Here is a 12,637-nt window from a genome sequence, read left to right as displayed (position 1 = left end):
CTGCCCTGCAACTGGGTGAGGCTCCTCAGGCAGCTCAGGATGCTCAGAAACAGCAAAAATCAGAAGGGCTGGCATGTGAAAAAGCACCTCCTGGCAGATGGCACTGCGGTCTGAAACCTGCTCTCAGCCTGCTTCGCCCAGACCAAGGCTCAGGGAGGGAGCAGTGGGGTCTGCCCACCTCCAGCTCCTCACTGGGGACTTCTTGTCCCCCGTCTGCTCAGCCAGCAGGGAAACATCACAGCCCCTGGAGCTGCCCGTGCTCCTGAAAGCCCCTTCAGAAGCTCCATGCAGAGCAGCTGGCTTTCCAAAAGGCTTCGATGCCTCCCCAAATCCTTTCCCCAGAGGTGTTTGGGGCCGCAGGTCCCTCCGCCAAGGCGCAGCCCCTCGGAGCTGTCACAGCACCGTGCTGTGCAGGCACGCTGCCCGCGGTCAGCAGCCGTCCCCCAGCTCCCTCCCTCCGCCTGGAGCTCTGTTTGGTTGTTATTTTCATCCCTCCACGGGGCTGCCCGTGTTTCTCCCGCTTCGCCCTCCTCCTCCATCCCTGTCCTGCTCTTCACTTATTGGTCACAGCGGCTGCGTTCGGGGGGAGCCCTGCGATCTTCTATATAACCAAGTGCTCTGTTTGGAGAGACCTCAGCAAGTCACGAGAGGGAAGAAACTTCCCCCCCCCACACCCCTCTGAAGCACCAGCCCACAACGCAAAAGCAAACTGCGGGATCTACAGCTCTGCCGTCCGTCCTCCTGGGACCTGCAGGACATGGCAAGGGGCCGTGAGAGGGAGAGAAACTGATCCCGAGAGCACCCAAAGCTCGTGGCCTGGAGGAAGGTAACCTAACGCTGATGAAAAGCTTTGCTGTGCCGTGCACTGATTTGCAAACAAAACGATTTCCTGCAGCTGGGTGAGTTCTCACACTTTTCTTGGTGGGACCCAAGCAAGGTCTAACAGGTGGTGCAGGGGCTGGAGAAGACATCCACCCGGCACGCCTCTGGGCAAAAATCAGCCAGTTTTGGGACCACGGTGGGTTCAGGTCAGGGGAGCAGCTGGGGATGTGGTGCTCATATCTGCCTCTCCCCCCCTTCCCACCCATTGCACTTTTGCTGCAAGAGACGTTTATTTGCAGAAAAGAAGAGCCTCAGCTGGGCAGGTGGGATGGGGATGTCGGGCGCAGAGTCACCTCCCTGGAGGATCAGAAACACGAGGATTTGGGATCAAGTGATGCTGACTTTGGTTTCACATCTGCTGGGCACCCAGCAAGCCTCTTGGCCCTTTTGTGCCTCAGTTTCCCCCACAAATGAGAAAGGGTTGTGCTTGCAAGCATGCTGAGATGAGGGAGGGGAGAGGCAATGCGGAGGACAAGAAGTCTGCGGGCTGTTGAGCAGGAGAAAACAATGCTCCCCTTTTACTAAGTTGTTATATTTTAAAGCAAGAAGGGGGAGAAACCCTTTTTTTTTTTTTTTTTTGGTGCTGTGGAAGGGATGGGCAGGATCCAGCGAGCCGTGTCCTGTGATCCTTACTCACATGAGCTCTCCTGCCAAACACCCGGGGGCTGAACAGCACCAGGCTCCGCAGTCCTTCGCCAGGGGGAGCAGAGAGGAGCAGCCCACTGCTGCAGAGGGCACAGGACACCAGAGCTTCCCAAGGATGCTCTGGTACCTACGCAGGTGCTGAGGTAAATATCAGGAAGGTGGTGCCGGAGAAGCTTCTCCAGGAGGGGCTGAGGGCTCCCCAGCTTTTGGATTATTTTGTGCTTAGGAGCAGCAGGACACACCTGCAGGCATCCCTTGGGGTTGGGATACCCACATAAACTGGGTGCTTATAGGACAGGTGGGGGTCCTGTAAGATATTCCCCACCAGCACGTGAAGACACTTCTAAACGCTCTTGAAGGCATTGAAAACTTGCTTTTTTTTTTTTTTTTTTTTTTCTTTTTTTCCCTCAGCCAGAGGCAGGCAAATAACTTTGTAGAGGCTGTTCTGGCTCACACCAACGTGGCTTATCTGCCAGATAAGTTTGCAAAGCTGCTTTAGCCTGCAGAGATGAAAGGTACGGTGAACACACAAGATTGCTGTGCACCAGGCATGAATATTTTAGCGCGGGGAAGCGTGCTGATGGTGAGCTGAAAAGAAAAGTGATGGGGTCTTTAACTTTCCTGTGGTGAAACCATATCTGAGGTGCCATCACAACACAGGGGTTCAAACTAGAAAGAAAACCTCTTCAAAATGTGGCTGCTTTAACAGAACTGAAAGCTAAGCTGTCTAGTTGGTGAGGTCTGAACTGTGGCTGAAGGGATTTGGTTATTTTATTGCCTACATTTGATGTGTAACTGGGAATAATTTGCAAGTTTCCTCCCGACACTGCCTGTGTACAGTGGCACGCACTAAGGACCTGGCCGAAGGACGTAAGGGGGTCGGCGAGAACCGAGCCTGATTTAGATTTTCTGGCAGGAGCAGTGGGGTGAAACCGAGAAAAGGGTAGGTCAGGTTAGGCTGGTTCCTTGGGAAAGAGGCCAACTTCACGTTGATCACGCTTGGAGACTTCCAAACAAGCAGAAAGGTGCACGTGCTCCTACAGAGCCTGGGGGGAAGCCCTAAAAGGTTCCCATTTTCAGTCCAGGCATAGCAATTTTTCCTCCCTTCGAAGCTGCAGTTTCGTAGCTTAAGCGATGTGTTCTTCACCCACTCCTACCAGCAGAGCCAAGATCTGCCCAGGTGGCACAGCTTGGCAGGGTGCTGGCACCTTCCCCTCCCTCCCTGGGCTCATTTCCCACCAGTGGTCATATCTGGATCATCCAGAAGCCCCTTCCCCAAATCCACATCGTGCCAGGACGGTGCTACAGCGTCCTCAGCTGTCTCATCAGCCACTCGTGGCCGCGGAGCTGCCGCTGGGCCGGTCCTGCCTGAGAGCATTGCCTGAGATTTGCAAAGCAGAGCCTGCTCGGGTGATATTTATTAGCAGTGCTCCAGCTTTGGTCAGCTTGAGAGACCTTTTACTGCGCTCAGCAGCCAACGCCACAGCCAACACAGAGAGATTTATGTCCCCCGGTATGGAGCTGAACAGCGTGGTGGATTTGGAAAGGAAGCAGTTCAATTAACAGCGATAAGGATGGGGAAGGAGGGGCCGCTCTACTAGCACATAAATCCGAATAAGATGTCAGGTATCAATACAGCATTTCTGGAAAAACCCTCGTGGCATTTTCCCAGCACGTTTCCCAGCAAGACCGCGCTGAGGGTTGTCTCTTTGCGCTGAGCGATGCCGCATGGGCTCTGCTGACGTTAGCACTGCTCCAGTTTTCCCATGGCACGAACTGGAAGAAAAGCTCCCCTGGTTCCATGGCCCCAGAGATGGGGTTTGCAGAATTACCCCGACGCGTTGCTGGGGCAGGTGCCTCAAAACTGCTGCTTGTGCTCCACTGGCTGCAGGTGACCAGAGCGCAGGCCACCACCGCCTGCTTGCAGCCAGAAGAAACCCTCTCTAGCACCTTCTTGAGCACTACCAGACCCCCTTCTCCTCTAATTTTCCCCCTTGTCCCTTTCTCCACCCACAGATCCAGACCCAAGCAAAGACTCCCCATGAGCATCCCAAGGGCTCCCAGGGCCAGCTTTACCGCTCAGTCCTCCATGGCGAGCACCCCAGCGCCCACCACCCTCGCCATTCTCCTGACCTGCCTCTTCTCCGGGGCACGCAGCCAGACCCCGGGGGTTTTCCCGGAGAGCACCGTCCCCTTCGAGGTGCTCAGCCAGGAGCAGGCGTACAGCCTGCTCCAGCCAAGCCTGCTGCAGGACGCCAGGCTGCCCAACCTCTCCGAGAGCCTCCCCCGGAGCGGCGGCTCCGAGCCACCCCTGCTGCCCGTGTGCGTGAAGCCCGCGGATATCAGGCACATCTTCAAGTACATCAACACCATCGTGTCCTGCACCATCTTCATAGTGGGGATCATCGGCAACTCCACGCTCCTCCGGATCATTTACAAGAACAAGTGCATGAGGAACGGGCCCAACGTCCTCATCGCTAGCCTGGCGCTCGGAGACCTCCTCTACATCCTCATTGCTCTGCCCATCAACGTGTACAAGGTGGGTTTCGTGCGGCAGGAACAGCATCTGCTCCCACCTGCCTCAGTGCCCTGGGGAATATCTATCTTCCGCTCTTTATTTCAGGCTCCAGTTTGGGCAGGAAAGGGGGAGGGAGATCCTGCTCTCCAAAGGAAAAGGAAAACATGAGCTGACGCAGTATGTTCCTGGGAAAGCAGAGGTGTTCCCACCTACTGCTGTGTTTTCCACACACACACCCATCCAGATCTTTTAAATCTCACTTAACATGTCAAGAAAAGAGCCACTTGCAGTCTCCCAACATCACAACCCGAAGTTTATTTCAGTCGAGCAAAACCCGCTGTTCTCGTGCGCTAGGCACACCACTCCCAGCACAGCTCACAAACCAGCCTCAGGCAAACATCTGCTTTATTCCAGCTAAGCAGAAAGACTCACCCAGGAACAAGGAACAGGGCTGTCCTACAAAACAGGGGGCTTCTTTCAGACATTGCTCCCCACGCTAGAGGGAAGAGACGTGACGAAGAAGCAGAGGAACCCGAGCTCTGCCCGCTGCAGCGGGGCAGAGAGGGGTGGGCAGAGGTGGGCTGCAGGGCTCAGACCCCAGTTAGGAGCAGCAGTTGTGTGGTGTGAGATGTGCTGGGGCTTGTGCGGCTCCTTCTCGCCTACATTGTTACATTTTGGTGGGTCGGGTCTTGGAGGGATGCCATGGGGTGAAGGACATGGATCTCAGCTTGATTTATACAGCTGGCTTTACACAACAGATATGTTGGATATAGAGCTGTTATATAGCTGATTTATTCAACAGGACTGGCAGTAGAGATGTCTAACAGCCCTCCCCTTTGGGATCTGTTTGCCATATTTCATAAGCCTGTGCTATAGGAAGGTCCTGTGCTTCATAAAAAGGTGTGGGAGCAGATGGAGGCTGCAGGAATGACCCCCCTGAGGAAGGTGTCACAGGCTCGATACCCAGCCCTGCATCCAAGACAGGCAAGAACCGGGGGGCACAGCTCTTCATGCTCATGGCTTATACCAAAGGCCTCACCTATGGGATGGTTCATGTTAATGCGAGCTCTTGGCTTTACCTTTCTTTCCTTTGGTCTCAAGCAACCAATCATTAGTTTCAAATAATACTGCACAAAAGTTTGGAGGAGGGTTTGCACAAAGGCGTGGCAGAAGGGCAGAGCACGGTGAGGACGTGAGCCTACATGGCTCTGAAACAAGCTGTCCCTGTTGGACTCCGGCTGCTCGGAGCACGACACCCTCCAAAAGCGACCCAAAGCCCATTGTGGCTTTTCGGATTCCAGTCCACCCAAAAACACCCAGGGTGTGGGTTCAGGACCTGTTGCCTGGACCATCCCTCCACGTAGGTGTCAACCACGAGCCCCTGGGGAAAGGAGTGGTTCCCAGCACCACGCAAAGCACCGGGAGCGCACACCGCACAGCCCCGGTGGAGGTAACCTCAGAGTGCTTTCAGCTGCTCCTTGTGGGCTTCTTGCACCTTGTGGGCAACCACCTGCCATTACGGGAAGCCGGAGCCACTTTCCCTGTTAACCCTGTGGTTCTTCTCCAGCTCCTGGCCAAGGACTGGCCTTTCGGCGTGCAGGTGTGCAAGCTGGTCCCCTTCATCCAGAAGGCGTCAGTGGGCATCACGGTGCTCAGCCTTTGTGCTCTCAGCATCGACAGGTGAGAAACAACTCCTACAGATGCCTTGCCTATCCTGTATTTATAAATATCCTGTATTTATAGGATATATAAATATATCCTATATTTAACCAGAGCATAGCCCCCTCTGTTGTCACCAGTGGGTTGGTTCTGGGCCAAATTCAGAGAAGGGAATAGGGTGTTGTCACATGGGGCTGAAATCCATCAGGAACTGACTCCTCCCTGTGGGGATGAAGTGTAAATCCTGCTGGAAAAGCTTGAGAGGAGGAGGACAACACATGAGAATAGCTGCCAGGGTGGTGGGGAAGGGTGGCACCCCTCCCACTGGGAGGTGGCCAGATATCGGCCAAGGAGCTCTGCCCTCACACTCCTCCCCTGAGCCCCTGCTCCTGATCCTCCCCATTCCACGGAAAAATAAAGCTCAGGGGTGGTGGAGGAAGGGGCAAGGGAAAGGGGACAACTCTAATACACACCTTCCAGGCCCCTTTCCTGTTGGTGGCTCTTCTCACTCCTCTCTGCTCCTGTTGTGTCCCCACGCATTGAGCAGGTACCGAGCAGTGGCCTCCTGGAGTCGGATCCAGGGGATAGGGATCCCCATGTGGAAGGCAGTGGAGGTGACGCTGATCTGGGCAGTGGCCATCGTGCTGGCAGTCCCCGAAGCCATAGCCTTTGACATGGTAGAGCTCAACTACTGGGACCGAGACCTGTGGGTGTGCATGCTCGCCTCCGAGCAGAAATCCAGCTTCATGATGGTACGTACGCTGCCCCATCCCGGCTGCAGCATGAGGGAGGCACGGGCAAACGGGGCATCCTCCCTCCTCGATGAGAGGTTGGATGCTTCTGCAGATGGCTTCCAGGCATCGGGGTGAATTTGGGGAGAGCAGCATTAGGCAAAGCGCAGAAGACTCAGAAAGTACTAATGGGGTAGAGTTGCTTTGAACATGGGGCCAAAAAACAGGCAGAAGGTCCTGAAGCTGTGTTGTGTCCTCATTGCCCACACCAGGTCATGACCCATCTCAGGAAACCTCAGCATGATGCTAGGCTGTCACAACAGGCCCAGGAGCATCTCCACAACCAGGCTGCACAGGGCCAGCTAAGGGGAAGGAAGGGGATGAAGACACTTACAAAGCATCAGAACGTACCCTCCCAACCCTATATCTGCCAAAACACGCTCCTTGAAACTGGTCCTTGTACAAGAGTGTTAGACCAGCAGCCAGATGTAAAACAGCCTTCACTTCTTTGGGTTAAACATGAACCAGCCTCAGGGCAAGATTACCCCAGGTGTACTTAGCCTGGGGCAGTTACAGTTTCACCCATCTGAGGTGTCAGAGTGGTCTGATGGGGGCAGTGTCAGTGTCAGGGACCGATGCCCCATTACCCCCTTCTCCCAGTTTTTGTTCCTCTCTGCTTTGCACGCAGTTCTATCGTGACGTGAAGGACTGGTGGCTTTTCGGCTTCTATTTCTGCCTGCCCCTGGTATGCACCGGCATCTTCTACACCCTCATGTCGTGCGAAATGCTGAGCAAGAGAAACGGCATGAGAATCGCTCTGAACGACCACATGAAACGGGTAAGGAAGCCAGGAGGGCAGAAACCCCAATATTTCCCCAAACGAGAGGTAGTGTTGTAGAGAAGGAGAACAATCCCAGCTTCCTGTAGAAGACATGAATGAGCTAACGTAGCCTCACAGTGGTCAATGACTTCTTGACCCATCAATGCATGGATTCAACCAGGGACAGGGGCCCTCAGCTCCAGTCCCCCACCTCAGTGCCAACACAAGCCACCAGCACCGTGGCCATGGACCAGCTTGCTTTTCAATGCCTATGGCCATTTATTTCTGGCCTTGCTGTAGCTTCCCATTCCCTCCCATGCTTTGCTGAGGAGCTGGTTGTCACAATAACCTAGCGTGAAGAGCGGACAGATGAGGGTCCTTGCTCCAGGGACTGGCAAAGCGACCAGGAGTGATGGTAGGATGGGGTGAAGGAGACCCTATCCTGATCTATCTCGTGCTACTGGTACCTCACTGCTTTCTGCAGCCTGGATCTCATGAGTCGTCCTCCTGAAGCAGGAGCTGGGAGTGTGCTTTGGACTCAGAGGGGTGCCCAGCCCTGCTCGGGTTGTAGAAGTAACTCGAAGGGCCCTTGCTCAGCACGGGGAGATGGTGCTTGGCCCCGGCCGCTCTCCAGTGCTCAGCCAGAGCATCCCTTCTCCCCTGCCCACCTTCTCCTCGCAGCGCCGGGAGGTGGCCAAGACCGTGTTCTGCCTGGTGGTGATCTTCGCGCTCTGCTGGCTGCCGCTCCACCTCAGCCGCATCCTCAAGAAGACCATCTACGACCAGACGGACCCCAACAGATGCGAACTGCTCAGGTAGGGGTCCCAGCCGATGTTCTGCTGGTGGAGCTGCCTTCCAAAAAAACTTTCAGGCTGCTTTTCTGGATGGTGTTGCCCCCCATAAAGGCACAGATAAAGGAGGTGGGGGGCCTCAGGAAAAGAGGAAATTCAATTCTGAAATGTCTCTGTAAAGCTTATGGGTTAAAGAGGTCTCCTGGGCAGAGAAATGTTCTCAGCAGGGCCAAAAGGACTGTAGCACACTTTCTGCTATGTGGCAGGTGCCCATCTTCCCCTCTCCTCCCTGCCCATCACCCCAAATCCAGCTCAGGACAGACCCTGCTACTGTGCTTGAATGTGAGAGCATCAAGGCCACTGGGGGAAAACAGATCTCCTGCTCTTAGGTTCCTCAGGAAATACTCCTCGAAGGAAAATTTTTTGTGCCACTGCTGAACCCCAGGAGGGACTGTTTAGTGCTCTTCTGTTTGGTATCTGTCACTGGTCCCCCCATGGAAGCAGGTTCCCAGGCCAGGTAGCTTGGAAACCCTCCTTCAGGGGTCCCCTCGGCGAGCTCCCAGCCCCTTCTCTCCCCTCTTGTCTCAGTTTCCTCCTCGTGATGGATTATTTCGGGATCAACATGGCCTCCCTCAACTCCTGCATCAACCCCGTGGCTCTCTACTTCGTCAGCCGGAAATTCAAGAACTGCTTCCAGGTAGGGCTGGTTCCCGGAGCCCCTGGCTGTGCTCATTTTGGCTGCAATTTCATGCACGGTGCGTGCCCAGACACCAGCCCCAAGGCCACCAGCTCCCCCAGACCAGGCACTCCCATCACCGTGGGCTTCTGGGTGTCCTAGATGGGGGGAAAGGCAGACATCAGGCACATGCTGGGGCTGCCAGCAGCTCACAGCATTCCCTTTTTAACTCATTGTATTTTTCCTCCCAAATTTTCACGCTGCTGGGTGCCTCTCTTCCCAGCTCCAAGCACGCCAGAGCTTCCTGCCCTCCTCTGGTGGGGCTTTTGCCAGTGCAAGACCAGAGAAGACCGCTATTCTGGGTCAGAAACATCCCCACACGCCTTTAAACCAGGACTGGGGCTGCTATAAACTTTTGAGCCCAAATTGCTCAGAGAAAAATCTCAGGAGGGGAGGCTGGAGAAAGGAAGGGGATGGGATGGGAATCACCTCCCAGTGGCTGTGGCAAGGGGCCGAGCCCAGGCAAGCATCAGCCCTATTTGCTGATGAGAAAGCACAGCTGCAAAAGGTGCCCAGTATTTTGCTGTCTTCACTTCCAAGGCTCACCAGCCCTGTCTCAACACACCCAACCTGCAGGAGAGCCGCGCTCACCATGCCTGTGACTCCCAGCCCGGCACCGTGCGGGTTGACCCCCAACATCACTGGGAACTTTCCCACGTTTCCTCCTCTTTTACCCCATAATCCACACGTGTAACCTCGGTCTCCCCCTGCTCGTCTCCCCGCAGTCCTGCCTGTGCTGCTGGTGCCAGAGACCCGCTCTGAGCATCACGCCGACGGACGAGAAGGGCTCCGTGGGCAAGTGGAAAGCCAACGGGCAGGAGCTTGGCTTGGACCGGAGCAGCTCCCGCTTGAGCAACAAGTACAGCTCTTCCTAAAGCTCCTCATGGGGCAAAGCAGAGAAGGCACTGTGAAAAGACAGCAGGACACCTCCATTTCTCTCGCACGGCCATCTCCTGGCTGGGCTTGAGTTGTTTTTGCCTCTACGTCGTAACCCACCTGGCAGGAGCTGCAGCATTTCACTGATGCCTGGGACTAGCTCTGAACACTGCCTCTGAGCTCTGCTTGTCCTTCCTCCCGTCCAAATCGCCTCTGCAGGAGGAGAGGAAGAATGGGATCCAGCCCCTTGTAGGATTTTTTCAGTTCCCTGCGGAACAGCCGAGTGACTTAGAGCCATTCGTCTTGGGTAGCAACATGGGGTGGGGAGATGGGTGTGAAAAGGGAAGGAAAGTTGAGATGCTGTCACCTGGAGGTGGATGTGGGATGGGGAGGAGAGGGCAAGGCACCCGAGTGACAAATTTCCAGCTGAAAAGGCCAAAAACACATCCCTTATGATCTCCCTCTGCTGCTGGAACAGTTTGTCCCAGGGCAGAGAGCCAGGATAAGACCCAGGCACACGTAGGTCTTGTAGACAATTTCTTGTAGAAATCTCCCCGCCTGCAGCCATGGCACGGAGGGATGGGCAGCAACCCAGCTTTGTGATGTGACCAACCTCACCTGGGGAGCCCTAAAGGACCCCTCCTCTTTCCCTTTTCCTGGGAAATCTGCCCCAGGTTCTCAGGAGGTGACTGCACACACGCGACAGCACGGCTTGGGAGGGCAGGTGTCCTAGGCAGGAACCAGCAGCAGCATCCAGCCACACCAAACCATCTGCCCCAGCTTCCCCCTCCCCAATTCCTCGACCCCACCACGTCCTGGACACAGCTCTGTGACACCCCAGCTCAGATCCTCACCCTCAGGGTCAAGCTAAGGTGCAAAAGGCAACAGGGAAGGGGCAATCTCAGCTGAAAGAGCTGCTGGAACTGACCGAAACATGGCAAAGAGCCTCACAAATTTACTACTCAAAATGATTAATCCCCAAGTGCTTTTTCCTGCATGGCTTCCTAAAAATCATGCTTGTACCTCTTGCCAAAACTTCAAGAAAACCTACACGAGGAAGCTTTAGTTGCCAAGGTTTTGATGACGTCCCTGTTGGTTTTTTTCCTTCTTTTACCTCTTTCTCCTCTCCTCTTTTCCCTTTTCACCTTATCATGGAAAAAAGGGAGAAAGGAAAAAGGGAGAAGAGAAAAGACCTGCAAATAAAGCAGAACATTTTTGAGGTGATGGTGCTTGTTTTTTGATTTTTTGATATTTTTTTTTGTAGCTTTGCTTACACTGAAATGCAAATTTTGACAAACAAATCGTATTTTTGAAAGACGAATGGGTTTCAGTGGAAACCAAAAGACTGAGGCTTATCTAGACAGCATGTTTTCCATAACCTCACCTCCCCACTGGAGGAGATTTGCCTGTATCCATTTCACAGCACTGCTGCTGTGTGCCAGAGCTGGACAAGTGGAAGCTGATGCAGAAATTGTTCAGACTGAAGTGTTCTAACACAGGTATCTTAGCAGAAGGATTTTTTTAAACGACTGTGCTTATTAAAAAAATACCTAAATTCTGCACGTTTCTATATTTGTCCACATTTACAGGCGAAGGGATTCTGTGGCCTCAAAAGAGCACCAAACACCACTCCAAGGATGTAGCAGTGGGTAAGCCAGGGGCACACCAAGCCTTGTTCCAATTCTGCTCGATCCTAAATTGTGGCAGATGCAGCTCTGGCCAGCCCAGCCTCTCAGCAGTCTCCTGCCAGGACAGGGCTGGCCCCAACCCACCAGGCCCTGTCCTGCTGGCTTGCAAGCAGCTGCCACGGGGCGATTTGCTTCAGGTCAACACCTCCAGCGCTGCATCTTGTTGGTGCTCCCTGAAACTCCTTCACTCGCCTGGATTTAGGCAGCTCAGGAGGTGCCAAGGCAGACGTGCAGTGCTGGTGGCTGGAAGGGGGGGGTGGGAAGAGGCAGGTGGGACACAACGAGGAGGCCCACGGAAGTGTCAAATGGCTTGTCAGGGAAAGAGGTCCCGTAAAAAGCAGTAACGAGGATACGGGCTGGCAAACCGGGCTACAGCCTTCCTCCCACTCACCTGGAATGGCTGGTGCCTCGGTCACAGGTTGAGCCAAAAAGCTTTTTCAGGGTCCCCGTTACATCGCATGGGCCTGGAATGGTTGGAAGTCCTGGCTGGTGAGAGCCCCAGAGGTGAGCAGCCCCGCATAAGCCCAGGACTTGCTGGGGGCTGATTTGGGCCAGTGCCTTCATAGCCGGGATGGCCTGGAGGAGGCTGGCAGCTCCGGAGAGCAGACGATGCTGGGGGTCAGATTTGGAGACGGAAATCTGGAGAAGCGTCAGGCCAAGCTGGTAAGTCTGGGTGACAGCAGGTACCTCGGGGACAGGGGGTGCAATGAGCAGGGCCAGCGGCAGCTCCAGAGCAGAGCCAGTTACACGTTAGGTCAGCCCCAAGTGGTGAGATTCAACCTTCATCGTGCTCTGTTTCAGCAAACGGTCCCAAAATGTCAGAGCAAAGCATTCAGGAGTCCTTTTCCATGCAAGCTAGCAGATGTAAATGCACAGCTCCCGTTCATTTCAGTGGAGACTGAAGCATCTGAACAGCGCCCCAACAGTGGCTTTTGGTAATACCACAAGGAGCAGAGTCCTAAACATTCAAGATCCTCTCCTAAGGACAGCCAGGACCTGCTAATGCTCACAAGACAGACAGCAACTACAGGAACACGGGGGAATCCTCTTACCTTATTAACCTCCTGGGCCCCACATGGCTAACATCTCTTTTATGCTCCAAGAGCAGATTTAATCATTCCCGCATTAGCAGATCAACATTTTCACCTTAAATGCTTCAAAACCAGTCTCAGAGCTGCACACGATTAATATTGCAACGAGCAGACTGCCCCGTGCTCCTGCCAGCTCTGGACATTGCTGGCACTTGCTGCGTGTCTGCCTAACAGGGACTTCGGTCTCCTTCGCTTCCCCC

At 54.4% G+C, this 12,637-nt stretch overlaps 1 protein-coding gene and 1 long non-coding RNA gene across 4 annotated transcripts; one reads left to right on the top strand and one right to left on the bottom strand.

Moving 5' to 3' along the window:
• The first annotated feature begins 537 nt into the window (after positions 1-537).
• On the top strand, positions 538-11,218 carry LOC137863784 (endothelin receptor type B-like). 3 transcript variants are annotated; one of them, XM_068697201.1, is made up of 8 exons: positions 538-899; positions 3,544-4,066; positions 5,613-5,725; positions 6,252-6,456; positions 7,124-7,273; positions 7,937-8,070; positions 8,635-8,743; positions 9,508-11,218. In XM_068697201.1, exons 1-8 carry the CDS (start codon positions 841-843, stop codon positions 9,655-9,657), a joined length of 1,443 nt encoding a protein of 480 aa, XP_068553302.1. In that variant the 5' UTR covers positions 538-840; the 3' UTR covers positions 9,658-11,218. The 3 variants fall into 3 exon arrangements, with proteins under 3 accessions (XP_068553302.1, XP_068553303.1, XP_068553304.1); XM_068697202.1 differs by having other exon boundaries at positions 540-826; XM_068697203.1 differs by lacking the exon at positions 538-899 and adding an exon at positions 1,939-2,042.
• LOC137863791 (uncharacterized) lies at positions 4,343-6,315 on the bottom strand. Its single transcript, XR_011101143.1, has 2 exons — positions 6,178-6,315; positions 4,343-5,926 (listed from the first exon to the last, which is right to left on the bottom strand). It is a non-coding gene; the product is annotated as an uncharacterized lncRNA (long non-coding RNA).
• Positions 11,219-12,637: the final 1,419 nt, after the last annotated feature.

Source organism: Anas acuta, chromosome 13 (assembly GCF_963932015.1).
Source record: "Anas acuta chromosome 13, bAnaAcu1.1, whole genome shotgun sequence".
Classification (NCBI taxonomy): domain Eukaryota; kingdom Metazoa; phylum Chordata; class Aves; order Anseriformes; family Anatidae; genus Anas; species Anas acuta.
The sequence above is the reverse complement of the archived record's forward strand: the minus strand, read 5'-3'. Positions and strand labels throughout refer to the sequence as shown.